This window comes from Pediculus humanus, genomic scaffold (assembly GCF_000006295.1).
Source record: "Pediculus humanus corporis 1103172107617 genomic scaffold, whole genome shotgun sequence".
In the NCBI taxonomy this organism is placed as follows: domain Eukaryota; kingdom Metazoa; phylum Arthropoda; class Insecta; order Psocodea; family Pediculidae; genus Pediculus; species Pediculus humanus.
The window spans coordinates 203,625-218,706 of NW_002987231.1; the positions used below are offsets into that span (position 1 = coordinate 203,625).

Genomic DNA, 15,082 nt, shown 5'->3' on the forward strand with positions numbered 1-15,082 from the left:
GTTTAAAAATTATTAACAAAACATTGTATAAACCGATTTTTATCTCTATGAAATTTGACAAAAAAAAAATTTATTGGTAGTGTAGGAAGAGATTTATTAAAATCTCTGTTGGCACCTCTGAATTTAAAATGTTTAACAAGCGAAGTTTTGTAGTTACTGGGTATCGAAAGTTGAACTTTGATACTCGTATTTTTTTTCATAACTTGGTTCTTTATCATGGTCAATACTTGGCCGAAGTTCGTTGTTCTTGATTTTTTAAAACAGGATTTTTTAAAAGATTGTTTTTTACATTAATTATTACTTTTAAAAGAAATCCTTTTATAATCCTATTCACCGCTAAGAATTGTAAAAATGATGAGGTACTTGCCTACTTTTAAAAAAAATTTGCCATTTATTAGCTACTGTTATTTATTTATTTATATTGCAATTGGTTACTTTAATATTTTTAAATAGGAAGTGGTTATTATTATTATTATTATTATTATTATTATTATTATTTTTGTTTTTTTTAGAGCCATTTCGGTTTACTTATAATTCTAATTAGAAATTTACTTAATGTTTTCTGTTGTCACTTCGCTTTTAAATTTCAGTCGATTTGTCATTTGACAGGCTGAAGACGTGGAAAGCGGGCCTAATTCAAAAGGAGAAAATTTATGGCAAAATAGTGAAACCAACTACCGTCCGACGAGCAGTTGTCAAGTGAAAAAATTTATAATTATGTTTATATTGTGCGGAGGACTTGGTGCCATCACCAGTGCTATTTGGTATCTTATAGGATGGAAATCTGTAACGCAACTGCTTATAGTAGCTGCAGTAGCTTTTTTAATAACAGGACGTCGTTACAGATGGTTTTATGTAGCACTTTTTACTGTTAAAAGAGATTTTATGTAAGTCCTATTATTAACTTATTATTTTCCTTCATGATTATATTTTCACCCAGGTACAAATGTAAATACATGTTAACATGAGTACTAGTATTTTGCAAATTATGTTAAAGACAGTCATCGGATAACAGTATCAAAAACAATTAGAAAATCTTACTATTCTTCATGGTTAATTTTATTGATTTTCAAATTGTTTATTTACAGTTATTTAAAAAATTTCTATCAAACTTACAAGTTTTAAATAAAAAAAATTCTCATAAAATTATCTTTTTTCCCTTTTTTATCTTTTAATGTACAAGATTAATTTCAAATTTGTAAAGAATAAAATATTTTTGTGCGCAAACAAAACTTAAATAAAAAGTGTAATTTTTTTTTTTTTTTTTTTTTACATAAAGTAGAGAGGAATTTAATATTTTTGTAATAAATTACATTTAAAAAAAAAATTGCAGTGGACTTACAAGATTTCTTCGTTTAAATTTCAAAATTCGTTCATATTCGAAAAAAAATGTGTCAATTGTTGATATTTTTGTAAACAATGCAAAAAACCATCCTAAAAAACCAGCAATTATATTTGAAAAAAGTGAATGGACTTTTGAAGATGTAAGTTTTTTATTACTTTTTATTAAATAAATAAAAAATAATTATAAGTAAAATAATTATGTTATGTTCTAGGTGGATGAATACAGCAACAAGATTGCTAATATATTTAAAGAACAAGGATTTCGCAAGGGTGATACTGTGGCCTTATTTTTAGAAAATTGTCCTGAATTTGTTTGTATTTGGCTTGGTCTTGCCAAATTAGGTATTATAGTTCCTTTGATAAATACTAATTTAAGAGATCAATCTCTTCTTCATTCTATTAATGTGGCTGAGGCTCAAGCCATTATTTTCGGTGGTGATTTATTTAACGGTTTGTAAGATTTTATTTATTTTTAATTCCTATAATTTATTTGTATTTTGCAAAATTAATTTTTAATTTTTTTAAATTTTTTTCAGGCATCAAAGATATTTCTTCATCGCTAAATAGTTCAATTACATTGTTCAGACTGGGGGATGGGAAAGAAAAAAGCAAATCTATTAAAGAATTAAATACACTTTTAAGTGAGGCATCTTCTGAACCTCCTATAACTTCTGATAAATTGAATTACTCAGATAAGCTTTTATACATTTATACTTCAGGTACGACAGGGCTTCCTAAAGCCGCTGTTATAACAGGAGCCAGGTAAAGTAATACATTTATATAAATACTTAATAATAATTTCTCATTAATTTTTTTTTTTCAAATTTCATTATAAATATTTTTTTTTAGATTTATTTTTCTGGCAAGTGCAATGCATTATTTGGTTGATTTTAAAGTAAAAGATCGTTTTTATACTCCCTTACCATTATATCACACGGCAGGTGGATGTGTGGTTATTGGTCAAATGATTGTTTTTGGTAGTACGGTTGTCATAAGAAAAAAATTTTCTGCATCTTCTTATTTTTCGGATTGTAAAAATAACAATTGTACGGTAAGACGATATCACTTTCGAATTGTCTGCAATTATATATATTATAATTTTTTTTTTTTTTCGATAACTACAAATTTTAATGGTGAGAAATTAAAATTTTTCAATTTCTAAAAATACAATTATTCATTTAAATATTAATTAAATGATAATTTACTTTTAATTAGGTTGCTCAGTACATTGGAGAAATGTGTCGATATATTCTTACGTCACCTCCAAAACCGGAAGACAAAACGCATAAAATACGTATAATATTTGGTAATGGTTTGAGGCCACAAATATGGAAAGAATTTGTCGAACGGTTTAATATTCCAAAAGTTGCCGAATTTTATGGGGCGACAGAAGGAAATGCAAATATCGGTATAGTTTGATACTCATTTTAAACGAATTATTTTTTTTTTTATTAAAAAAAATTATTTATATATCGAGTTTTTCCGTTTTTTTTTTTTTTGTTCTATTGTTTAGTAAACATTGATAATACATTTGGTTCCATCGGATTCGTCTCAAGGATTATACCATCAGTATATCCAATATCAATTATAAAAGCTGATCCTTTTACTGGAGAACCCATAAGAAACAGTAAAGGGTTTTGTATCGAATGCAAACCGAGTAAATTTTTTTTTATTTTCTCATCTGATGAAAAACCTGCAAATTTATAAATTATACTAAAAGAAAAATAAAAATAATTTTTTTGATTATATATATATATTATTTTTCCAGATGAACCTGGAGTTTTTATTGGGAAAATAATAAGGAATGATCCGTCGAGAGAATTTTTGGGTTACGTCGATAAAAAAGCATCGGAAAAAAAAATAGTTAGAAATGTATTTAAAATGGGTGATGCGGCATTTTTATCAGGTTAAAATCAAATTGAAATTATTATATTATTTTATTTTTTGTTTAATTATAATTACGAGACGTACATAATTGGGGTTTTTTGTTTTTCAGGTGACATTTTGGTGGCTGATGAATTTGGATATTTGTTTTTTAAAGACAGAACCGGTGATACATTTAGATGGAAAGGTGAAAACGTGTCAACAACGGAAGTCGAAGCCGTTGTCAGTACTTTAATTAATTTCAGAGACTGCGTAGTTTACGGAGTAGAAGTAAATTAAATGAAAATTAATTATAATTTAAATTAATGTATAAGCGTGAATAATTAATTAATTATTTACTATTATTATTTTTAAGATCGAAGGACAAGAAGGAAAAGTGGGAATGGCTGCAATATTGGACGAAAATAAAAATATAAATTTAAACAATCTTGCAGATGGCGTAATTAAAAAATTACCCACATACGCGAGACCTTACATTGTTAGAATATTAGAAAAGGTTGATATGACGGGAACGTTTAAATTAAAAAAAATGGATTTACAAAAAGAAGGTTTCGATCCGAAGAAAATTAAAAATAAACTTTATTATTTAAACGATGGAAAATACCAGGAACTCACGTCAGAAGTTTACGATTCAATATTAAAAGGGACTGTCAGGTTTTAAATGTTGTTGTTTAGAGGAGAGAAAGAGAGAGAAAGAAAAACCTGATTTTTCAAATAATTTTATTTTTTATACAATGGAAAAAAATAAAAAGGAAATTTTATATTTTAAATTATTTAAAAAAAAAAAAAAAAAAAAAAAAATTAGAATTAGAGAAATTCAAAAATGAAGCTCTCTTTTTTTTATATTAATTAATTTAAAAATGTTATTATTATTATTATTATTATTTGTAAAAAATAAGTTAAGAGTTATTATTATAATAATTAAAATTAAGTAATTAGTTTTACGTAATTAATTAATTAATTATTTTTTAAATTTATGTTAATTTAAAATTTTATCATGTTTTGTTTTTTAATTATAATTTGTTTGTTGTATTTTTTTTTTTTTTATTAATTTTAATTTGTTTTATTTTAAATTATGATTTTTTTTTTTTCTCTCCATTAAATACTGATACTTTTTAAAATGATACGAAATGTTTTTTTTTCTAGGGAGGGTGAGGAGGGAGTAGGTGGGGGGGGGGGTTGGGAAATTTTAGGTTTTCAACAGAACAAAACAAAAAACAAATTTTTTTTAATAAATTGTTATTTTTATTTTATACAGCAATAAATAATTATACATTTTTTATTAAAGATTTTTTTTTTTTTTCACTCTCAAGAAACAAACAATAATAATAATAATAATAATAATAATAATGATAATAATGACTGACTGAATTGTTTTTGAATTGTATTATTTATTGTAATTGCTTACACTGAAAACAATATCGATTAAATGACGTAATAAATTACTGGAAAAAAAAAAAAACGCGTACATAATAATAATAATAATAATAATCAAAATGAAAAAATTTGATTATTCAAATTTACCCGATTGTAATCGCAATAAAAAAAAAAAAAAAGTTTTTTTTACCATCACCTGGGGGGTATACTTTTAGCCGTTTGTCCATTTCCTAAATCAGGTTTGGTCCCGAACCATGACATTTTCCATTCTAACGTTTCTTTAAGTAATTTTTCTTCTTCGGCGGAAAATCTAAGAAGAGTCGCGACAGCTCTCGTGAGATGTTGAGCCTGAAATTATCCATCAGGTTTTTTTTAAATTTTTAATCATTATTATTATTATTATTATTATTTTTTATATACATATATATTAAAAATAATAATGTGTGAACCTCGCATTCTCGACTCGTTAAAAATTTCATGAGAACGTGTTTTAAATATTTAAAATTAACATCGTCCCGACTCTCCTCGTAATTATTATCATCGTTTCGAAATCCTCCTACTCCTGATGATGACGTCACAGACAATTGCTGTAGTGATTCCTGTTTTAAAACGTATTTATCTGATGACTCGGATCCTCCGGGATCTATGGCTGTTGAAGGCACTTTTAATTCACGTTGAAGTGTTTTTTTTATATCCGACAATCTTTGTTGTAATATTTTTATGTTCTGAAATGAAAATATTCATTTTGTAACAAAAAAAAACAACTCTCTCTCTCTCTCTCTCGAAAAATACCTGGATAAAACCTGTCGTCGTACCTTATTTTTTTCAAAAATATCATTTTCAAGTTGACTAACTTTATTTTTGAGTTCTTTTTCCTCTGACGTATTCATTTCTCGATCTTTATGAATTTTTTCCAATTTTATAAAATTTGCATTCAATTCTTTTTTTTCATTTAAAACGGAATTTAACAACTGGAAGAAAAAACAATAATAATAATAATAATTCGTGAAGTGTTTTTTGTTTAAAAAAGGGAGGGGGGATTGCAAACTCACTTTTTCTTTATCGTTTAATTTTTCTTCCAATTCGTTTATTTTACTATTGAGTTCGTTTGATTCCAATTCTTGTTTTCTTAATTTCTGCTTGGTTAATTCAATTTTTTGAGATATTTGAGCATTTCTCATCATCATGTCATCTTTTTCTCCTTTTTCTTTTTCCAATTTTCTATTCATCTCTTCGTATAATTTTTTCCCCGATTCTAATTCATTATTTATTTCAATTAATTTCGATTCCAGTTTCGTATTCGTATTAATTTTTTCCATCACCTCCATTTCTAAATTTTTTATTTTTTCATCTTTCTCATCGATTTCTTTCATCTTTTCCGCAAGCGTTTGTTCCAAACTCGAAGAACTTTTAACTAACGCACTCTAAAAAAGAAAAAAAAAAAATTTCATTTTTACATAAATATTATCATTATTATTATTTTAATTTTAATAATAATATACTTAAACATATTAAATCGATTAGTATTATTAATATTTCATGCCATTAACCTTTTACATTTCCCCCCCCCACCTTTTTTTTTTTTAAATAAAAAAAAATCAAATAATAAATATATTAATAAAATTAAAATAATAATTATTTTTATTATTATTATAGTTAAAAAAAAAAAAAAAAAACAAAAAAATCCAATAAATAAATATTAAACATACAAATGATTTTAAATAAAATAATAATCATAATAATAATTAATAAATGAAAAGTTTTAAATAATAATATTCATTAAAATATTAAAAATTAAATTCCTTTCTTATAATAATATACCTTTTTTTTTTTACATAAAAAAACATGTACATAAAATTAACAAATATTTCATTATATATAAACAAAAAAACAAAAACAAAAAAAAAATATCATTGAAAAAAGAAAAATGAAAATTTATATAAAAATATGCGACGGGTTTTCCAGTTATGTGACGCCATTTTTTTTTTTTTTTACACTTTTATATTATTCCCTACTCTCTCTCTCTCTATCTCTCACTTACTATTTTAAATTCATAATTTTCAACATCATCTTCTTTTTTTATTTTTAATATTTTCATTTCATCTTCTAGAGCATCTTTTTCTATTTTCAATATTTTTAATTTATCCCTTGTCGATTCGCAATCGGATTTTACACTTTCGTAGTCCGACTCCAATCGATTTATTTTCAACAACAAATCATCTCTTTCTTTTTCCGCTCTTCTTTTTTCCGAACTTTCTTCGCTTGCTTGACGACACAATCTACCGACTTGTGTTTCGAGTGATTCAATTTTGCTACTCCACGATGATTTTATTTGCAAAAGATGAACGTGAGCTTCTTCCAAACGTCTTTCGAAAAGAGCTCTTTCTCCCAATAGTTTTTGTATTCTTTCATCGATGGTCATTTTACTCATGGGTTCCGAATTTGCACGCTCTTCTAAAAGTATAACTCTATCTTTTAAATGCCTGACATCTTCTTCTTTTTCCGCTAGTTTACTCGTTAGTTGAGATTTTTCTAAATCGTAACTATGACGTAACGATTCTAAATCATCCTATAAAAATAAAAATATCATGACGGATATTCAATTTTAATGACGTCATAAATCCCACCCCCCAAAAAAAAAAAGTGTTTTAATAACAAATATACACACCTTTTAATTAAATGACATAAACATTGTCAATTTAAAAAAAAAAAAAAGGCATGAAACCTAAAAACATTGAAAGCAAAAATGTGATAAAATGAATAACACAAAAAAATATGTGCCCAAAGTAATAATAAAAACCTGAAAACATAAATTAAAAAACTTCTAAAGTTTTTTTTTTTTTTTTTTAAACCAAAACTCTCGAATTCAAATCATAATTACATTGCATCCAAAAATTATTTGTATGAATATAAAATTTTAACAAAATTGATTATAAACAAATAAAACATAAATAATATTAAACAAAAAATATTTTCAATGAAATACTTTAAAAAGAAATAAAAAAACAAAACAAAACACTTTTATCGATTCACTTATGAATAATCTTAACTTGAAGTTTTAATATCCATAATCGAATACTCGATACAAATAAATTAAAATTTTATATTTTTATTAATATTCAATGTAAATAATATTTAAAAATAACTTTTTTGTTACAACATATTTCAACACAACTTTTCATATTTAAATAAGGTTTTTAATACACAGAAATATTATATATAAAAAAAAAATCTTGTATTCGATTTTTTTTTGTAACAGGTACCTAAATTTCTTGTTTCTCGTGTAGAACAAATTTAATGTCCCTGAAAAATAAACCCTTGATATACAAGGATTTCGGATGAAAAACTATTTTATTACAAAATAAAATTAAAATTAAAAACTAAATAATAATAATTATACTAATTATTCAATATTTTTTGTCATTGAATGAATAAAAATACATAAATTAATATAATACATATACAAACTAAGGTAAAAAAAAAAATACTTAAAACTTTTAAATTTAATTATTTAAAATAATTTACTTAAAAATATTTTGTTATTTTAAAAATGTTAACATATTTACTCTTCATTAATTTATTATTTTATTAAAAAGCATACTAAAATTTAATAAAGCGAAAAAAAAAAAAAAAAAATATATGCTAAATCAGCCCAAAGCATTCCAATGATTTATGATATCATGATGCAACAACATTTAGTGACAAAGTCAGTGATGAAAAAAAAAAAAAAAAAAAAAAAACAAATTTTTTTAATTTACCTGAATTTTTTCATATTTTTGCTCATAGTTGCTAAGTCTAGACACTTCCGATTTTAAGGCATTTAATTGTATTGTATTTTCTTTGATAATTTTTTCTTTTTGTGCCAATTCTTGTTCTTTAACTAAAAGTAAATGTTTTATTTTTGCCATTTCTTGAGTTTGAAATCCCTGTAATTGATCAATATCTTCTTGGTATTGATATATTTTTTTTTGATAATCTAAAAAAACAGTTGCCAAATTATTTATTATTATTCAAAAAATTAAAGCCATAAGATATTGTTGACCATTTATAATTTTTGCTTAAAGTTTAATAAACTCATTATAAAAATATATTAATTTTAAGCAAATAAGAAAGACATGAGTAAAATCAAACTTAATAAGTAGTAAATTATATTTTATTAATAAGTGGTGTTATCTAAATTTTGTCGGTTATTTTACAGAACCAAAAGCTTAAATTTTAAATGAATTTGAACAATTGTTTAGTTATTATTTAAGTTGTAATTTTTTTCACCTTAGTAGTGATTCATATTAATTAGTTACCTTGATTTTAAAATGTCAAAAATCAGTTATCATAAAAAACTAATTAATGAAAAATATATCTAAGTTCAGACCTGTAGCTTTTAACGAATTCTCTTCTAATTCAATGTTTTTTAATTTTAAATTATCTCTCTCGACTTCTAAAAGTTTTATTTCACTTTCTTTTTTATCTAATGCTTCCCTTAATTCTTTTTCTTTTTCATCTAATTGTTTTTTCCAATTTTCTTCTGCTTTTTTTAATTTTAACACTAACTTTTCTTCTTTTTTCTCCAATTTTTTTCTCCATTCTTCTTCTTTACTTTCAAGCTTTTTAAATTCTTTAGGAGTAATTACCTAAAATTATTGTAATTATATATTTTACAGTTAAAATTATTCATAACTTTTTAATTGTTTATAATAACCTTTCCATCTGCTAGTTTCATGTCTAAATTTGATTTTCCTTCTTCTTCTTCTTCTTTACTACTGTCAATTGTAAAGCTGCCTAAACTAGTAGAAGATTCACTTTGTTTATCTTTACTAAGTTTAGTATGGCTAGAATTTACTATTGAGGGGATTAAATCAACATCATTACCAGTTTCTTCTTTAATTCTATTTTTTAAATGCCAAAACATATTGCTAAAAAATGCAAAAATATTTTAATTTTTTAATATTAAAAATTTCAAATTTATTTTTTTTAAATAAATAAATAGGCTTGCTATGAAAATTCGCATCAACTTTTATGAATTACAGTAATGTAAGGTTTATAAAAAGTAATTTTATTCAAAAATATAAATAAAAAATAAATGCGATTCAAAATATTAAAAACTGTTGTAATTACTATTCAAAGGAAAGAAATACAAGACAATCGTACTTCGTTATTTTAAACGAGACAAATGATAAATTAATAATGTTTGTAGTAGAAGGAAAAACATTTTACTTACAATAGTGACTTCTTATGAAAACACTATAATGTTACACAGTATAAAATATAAAAGCAACATACGTAAACAATATATATCACCCCATCAGTGGTGACAACCCAATTTTGTGTACGTTCAGAAAGCTTGAAAGTTGTTTATTAACTGACAACTCGTTTTTAATATAATTTTTATAAGTTATTTTAGAGTTTCGCCTATTCGTTTTGAAACTTAAAAGCTATTTTAAAGATTTTTACTTTGTGAAAAAAAGGTTTAATTTTGTTCAAAAGAAAAAAATTACAATTTTATTACTTTTTAATTGTTAAAAATTATATAGCTTTTCAACCGCCAAGTTAGTTGGTACTTGTGAAACTCAACCGTCGCGTTATGCCTATTTAGTAAAATGTTAAATAATTAAACTTTACGGCGTGAAATTTATTATTTTGCTTTTAATATATTGTAAAATATCAAAATGGAAGTTCCAAACAGTTGTTCCAATGCATTTGACGTGAACGACAGGTAAGGCAAACTGATTTTATAAATAATTTGATGCTTGTTATACAATATTTGAATTGTCATGTTTTGGAGTATTGTATGCTTCTCTGTATATGAATGATTTATCAAAAAATTTCAAATTTAAAAACGGTATTAAATTGATGAAATTGAAAAATAAATACATTTTATAAAAAGTTTTTTATTAATTTGTCAAATTTAATCAATTCAATATTTATTTTTTAACCATTAAAAATGTTTTAATTAGCTAAGATAAGCATTAATAATTTGTGTTAATAAAAGTAATAAGTCATTGTCATATCATTTATGACAGATACTCATTTAAAATACTATAAATAGTTTTTAAATAACAATGCACAGATATTTAAACAAATATATTATTCATCGAAAGTAATTTCTAGGAATTAACTGATATTATTTTTTAAATAATATTATCATCTTAGCATTTAAAAAATTATTTTACTTAATTTTGGTAAAAATGTCGATTTACAATTAAATTTAAAAAAAATAATTTAAACGAATAATAATAAAAATTAAGCGAAAAAAATTTTTTAATGAATTTAAAATATGAACTGAATTGTGCTTATTACAGAACACATATTATTAATAAAATCAAAATTATCATGTATTTAAAAGTATTTCTTAATTTAAAAAAAAGGAAATAGTAATTATTATATTTTGTTGAATTCGATTTTGTAAATTAAAGTTTATTCGATTTTAATTCATAATTTTATATGTCATAAAAGTTGATTTTATTTATTATCAACAAAAAGTAATAAATCTTTTTAATTATATTTGTTATTATCATTTTTAGCAATTTGTTAAAATATAACTATTGCATATTACAATATGTACGATATAACTTATAAATTTTCTAAAGCACTTAAATTTTTCTTTAGTATTCTTCTTTGAACAACCAAAATATGTATTATGTCTTTTTTTTTTTGCTGAAATCAATAATTCGAAATAAATTTTTTAGGTTTGTTTAATTGTAATTTAAAATTTAAAATCAAATTTGAGGGTTCTTGAAAAAAAAAAATTTATGAGTCATTTAATTCAGGAGTCAGTCATACATGTAAAAACCCATTAGTTAAGCACAATTTTTTTTTTTTTTAAATAAGGTTTTTATTTTTTTTTATAATAAAAATTCAGTAAAAAATTAATTTAAAAAAAAAATAAATAAACTTTGCGCCAAATGTTATTGTTTACATAAACTGTTTTAAAAATGGTCCTGCTGCTGCAATTGATAAGATATAGAGGGAATTGAGAAATAAAATTTAATAGGGGTCAAAGGATATATAAAAAATGCAGAGCGCAGTCTCCGAAGAAATGTGAATGCGTGTTGAATATCACAAACTAAATATAATAATAGTAACCCCACAAACTCAAGGATGGTCGCTTAGTTACGCAGCATCTTGCCAAAAAAAAATTTAAAAAAAAGTGAAAAAATTTTTATTTTTTGTGTTGTTTTTATTATTATTATCGTTGTTATAAAAGTGTTTTGTCGTTTCGAGTTTCTTATTTATTACTCGTTTATAATTTTTAAATTTTTGTTAACTTGCGAGTTAGTGTAAAAAAAAAAAAAAAAAAAAAAAAAAAAAAATGTCACCCTTTTTGTTATTGCTGACGTCATATTTTAAAGGTCAGGTCGACCCTGCTGCTACCACTACGTATATTATATATAAAAAAAAATTTTATTAAAAGTTTAGTAAAGTTTTGTATAAAGTAACACTTATTATTATTATTAACAAACAGTATTTGAATATTAGAAATGTCTGTTTTTCGATTTGAAGCAGCATCCACATCATCCAAACCTATATCGAAAAGGATTAAAGGAAAATCAAAGGATGCCTTAAAATCAAGTTTTGCTTTTAGGTAAAATCATTTTTTTTTTTTTTTGTTTTTCCATCATTAAAAACGACGTCAATGTTAAGTTTTTATTGTAAAATAATATTTATTGCTTTTTTTTTTTTATTTGAACTTTGTAACTATTTTGTTTGTTTTTGTGTGTTTGTTGCTGTTGTATTCAATCAAGTCGACCATGACGAAAAAAACAAATTATTTTATTTATATATATAAAATTAGGCTTAATAATGACTAAATCTCATTATAATCGTAAAAATACATAAAATAATTGTTTAAAGAAAAAGTTAAATTGAACTATTATTGATAAAGAAATTATTCACATTCGATTTTTGTTTGTTATTATTGTAAAAGTTCAAGATTAATTTTCTATCTGTGATTCATTTATTTATAACAAAAGTGTTTTTATACGGTTTGTCTGGCAAATTAAATAAAAAAAAAAATTTTTTTTTTTCGATTGTCAAAATAAAATAACAAAACCATTTTGTAAATACGTTTTGTCTACAGAGTAAAGATTCTCTTTATTTTTTGTTTCAATGACACCCAATTTTTTTTTTTTTTGTCTTATAAAAAAAATTGTTTGCCGTTGTGTGTATAAATTTTTGCGACAGAATTATACAACAAAAGATTGGAAATTCCAATACAAAATTAAAAATAAACGTAAAAAAAAAATATTTTCCAACGTCCATTTGCAATTGGCAAAGTTTTCATCATCAATAATTTATTTACTTATTTATTTATTTATTTATTTTTTTAATTACAAAAAAATAATGAAATCGTAAAATAACTTATATAAATAAATAACATTATTATTATTATTATTATTGTGTGGAATTTTGAATTAGTTGAATGAAAAAAAAAAAAACTTTTTTTACGTTTTTTTTTTTTTTTTTTTTTTTTTTTTCATTTTAATATTTTGGCAAAAATAATTTTCGAAAAAATTTTGTTTACTACAATAAAATTTTAACCAATTAACTTTTGCGTAAAAAAAAGAAGATGAAGAAGAAAAATAATAATAATAATAATAATAATAATTTATAATTTCGCAAGGGAATCAAAAAAAAAAAAAAAAAAATTTTGGCTCTGAAAATTATTCTATATTTAATTTTAGAATCGAATTCGCCGAGGACAAATGTTTTTAGAATTTTTGTATAGTAAACAAAAATTGAAATTTATCTTACTGGAAATAAAATTTTTTAACTCTCAATTAAATCTTATTAAATTTATTATTATTATTATTATTATTTATTTGTACCTTAAAGGTTTTTATTTTTATTACTTGATTGGAAAAATAATAATAATAATAATAATAATGTTGTCATTAATTTATTTTTTCTTTTTTTTCTTTCAGTACAAATCCAAGTATTCTTCAGGATATCACACTTGACAAAAGTAAGTTTTTTAATTTTTTTTTTTATGATATAAATTTTACGGCTTGAAAAAACTCGTAAAAAAAAAAAAAAAAGTACTCAGGATGTATGTAGGTTATTTTGTGTGTTTTTGTTTTTGTGTGTGTGTGTGCGTGTGCGTGTGCACGGGTTCAGAGAGAAAAAGTGAGTTTTTATATTATTTTAACAGTAAACAGTGACCACTGACGAACTTATTAAACAATTTTTTTTTCACTTTTGTGGTTTTTGACCTAACTTATAAATCGTATTCGTACAACAACAACAACAACATTCTTTAACAAAAAAAAAAAATTCGTGTTTGAAATATAATGAGGGGAGGGGAGATTGTAACATAAAGTTCATTAACGATTTATTTTGTTTATTAAACAAACGCGAAAATATTTCCAATTCGAAGTGAGCATTACATGAGATGATTGAAAACAGGTCATCATTATCATCATCATCATCACCACTACCACGTAGAGGTTAAAAAAATTATGGGTGATGTAAATGCAATAAATGTCATTTTAACGAAATTATTATTTTTTTTTTGAATCTCTTAAACGCCATTCAAAAAAAATACGAGTTGATACATATGCTATTGGAGGAGTATAAAAAACATACGGTATATCACCCTTCTTTAAAAAATAGACAATTTTTAATTTTGTTCTCTTTAGGCAGGAAAAGAAAAAAACTCAATGAGAGATCCTTTACTAAACTTCCGCTTTTTTTATTATTGCTTCCTGTAACGTTATATTCTTAAACGTCTCTGGCAATTACCCAATACTATGTATAAATAAATAATTTCGTCTGGTAAAAAAAAAAAAAAAAAAAAAAAATCCAAATAATTATTTATTTAAATAATATTGTTAAATTGATTAAACAAAACTATTATCATTATTATTATGATTATTATTATTATTTGTTCGATCGAAAAACGATAAATTTCTCCGTAGTCCGTAATTTTTGATTAACTGGAGCGTAAAAGAAAAGGGAAAAACGTTCAGTTCTTTTTTTTTTTTTTTTTTTTTTTTTTTTTATGAATTTAAAAATTTTGTTAAAGAACGAAATGATTTTTTTCTTTGCCCCCCCCCCTCCCCCCTTCTAGAATATTTCGCTTCACACAGTTATTAATTTAAGCTAAAAAAAAAAAAAAAAAGCTCTAGCGTACAAAAAGCTCAATAAAAAAGTTTCACGTTTTTTTTTTTTTGATTTAAACCTAATTTATTATTATTTTAATATATAAATTTTATAATAATAATAATAATAATAAAATTTATTTCAGTTTATTTGGTAGATTGTAAATTATAAAAAAGTTTCCCGTTATAAAATTTTACAGTGTATAAAATAATAATAATAATAATAATAACAATAATAAAAGGAATTCCTTTTTTCTTACCAATTGCAGAAGAAAACAAAAGAATCAAAAACTTTTTTTTTTTTTTTTTTTTTTTTTTTTTCAAAAAAAATTTTTTTTTTTTTGCCCATTTTTTTTTTTTTTTTTTTTTTTTTTTTTTTGAAA

General features: G+C 23.1%; 2 protein-coding genes across 2 annotated transcripts; one reads left to right on the forward strand and one right to left on the reverse strand.

Moving 5' to 3' along the window:
• Positions 1–717: 717 nt before the first annotated feature.
• Positions 718–3,889, forward strand: Phum_PHUM248470 (luciferase, putative; the record flags this gene model as incomplete). Its single annotated transcript, XM_002426287.1, has 10 exons — positions 718–887; positions 1,334–1,484; positions 1,557–1,776; positions 1,881–2,106; positions 2,212–2,395; positions 2,560–2,752; positions 2,858–3,001; positions 3,113–3,250; positions 3,386–3,498; positions 3,584–3,889. 10 exons carry the CDS (start codon positions 718–720, stop codon positions 3,887–3,889), a joined length of 1,845 nt encoding a protein of 614 aa, XP_002426332.1.
• A 908-nt stretch (positions 3,890–4,797) lies between these two features.
• Phum_PHUM248480 (DNA double-strand break repair Rad50 ATPase, putative) lies at positions 4,798–9,511 on the reverse strand (the record flags this gene model as incomplete). Its single annotated transcript, XM_002426288.1, has 8 exons — positions 4,798–4,953; positions 5,055–5,330; positions 5,421–5,576; positions 5,658–6,029; positions 6,647–7,174; positions 8,364–8,581; positions 8,975–9,233; positions 9,302–9,511. 8 exons carry the CDS (start codon positions 9,509–9,511, stop codon positions 4,798–4,800), a joined length of 2,175 nt encoding a protein of 724 aa, XP_002426333.1.
• Positions 9,512–15,082: the final 5,571 nt, after the last annotated feature.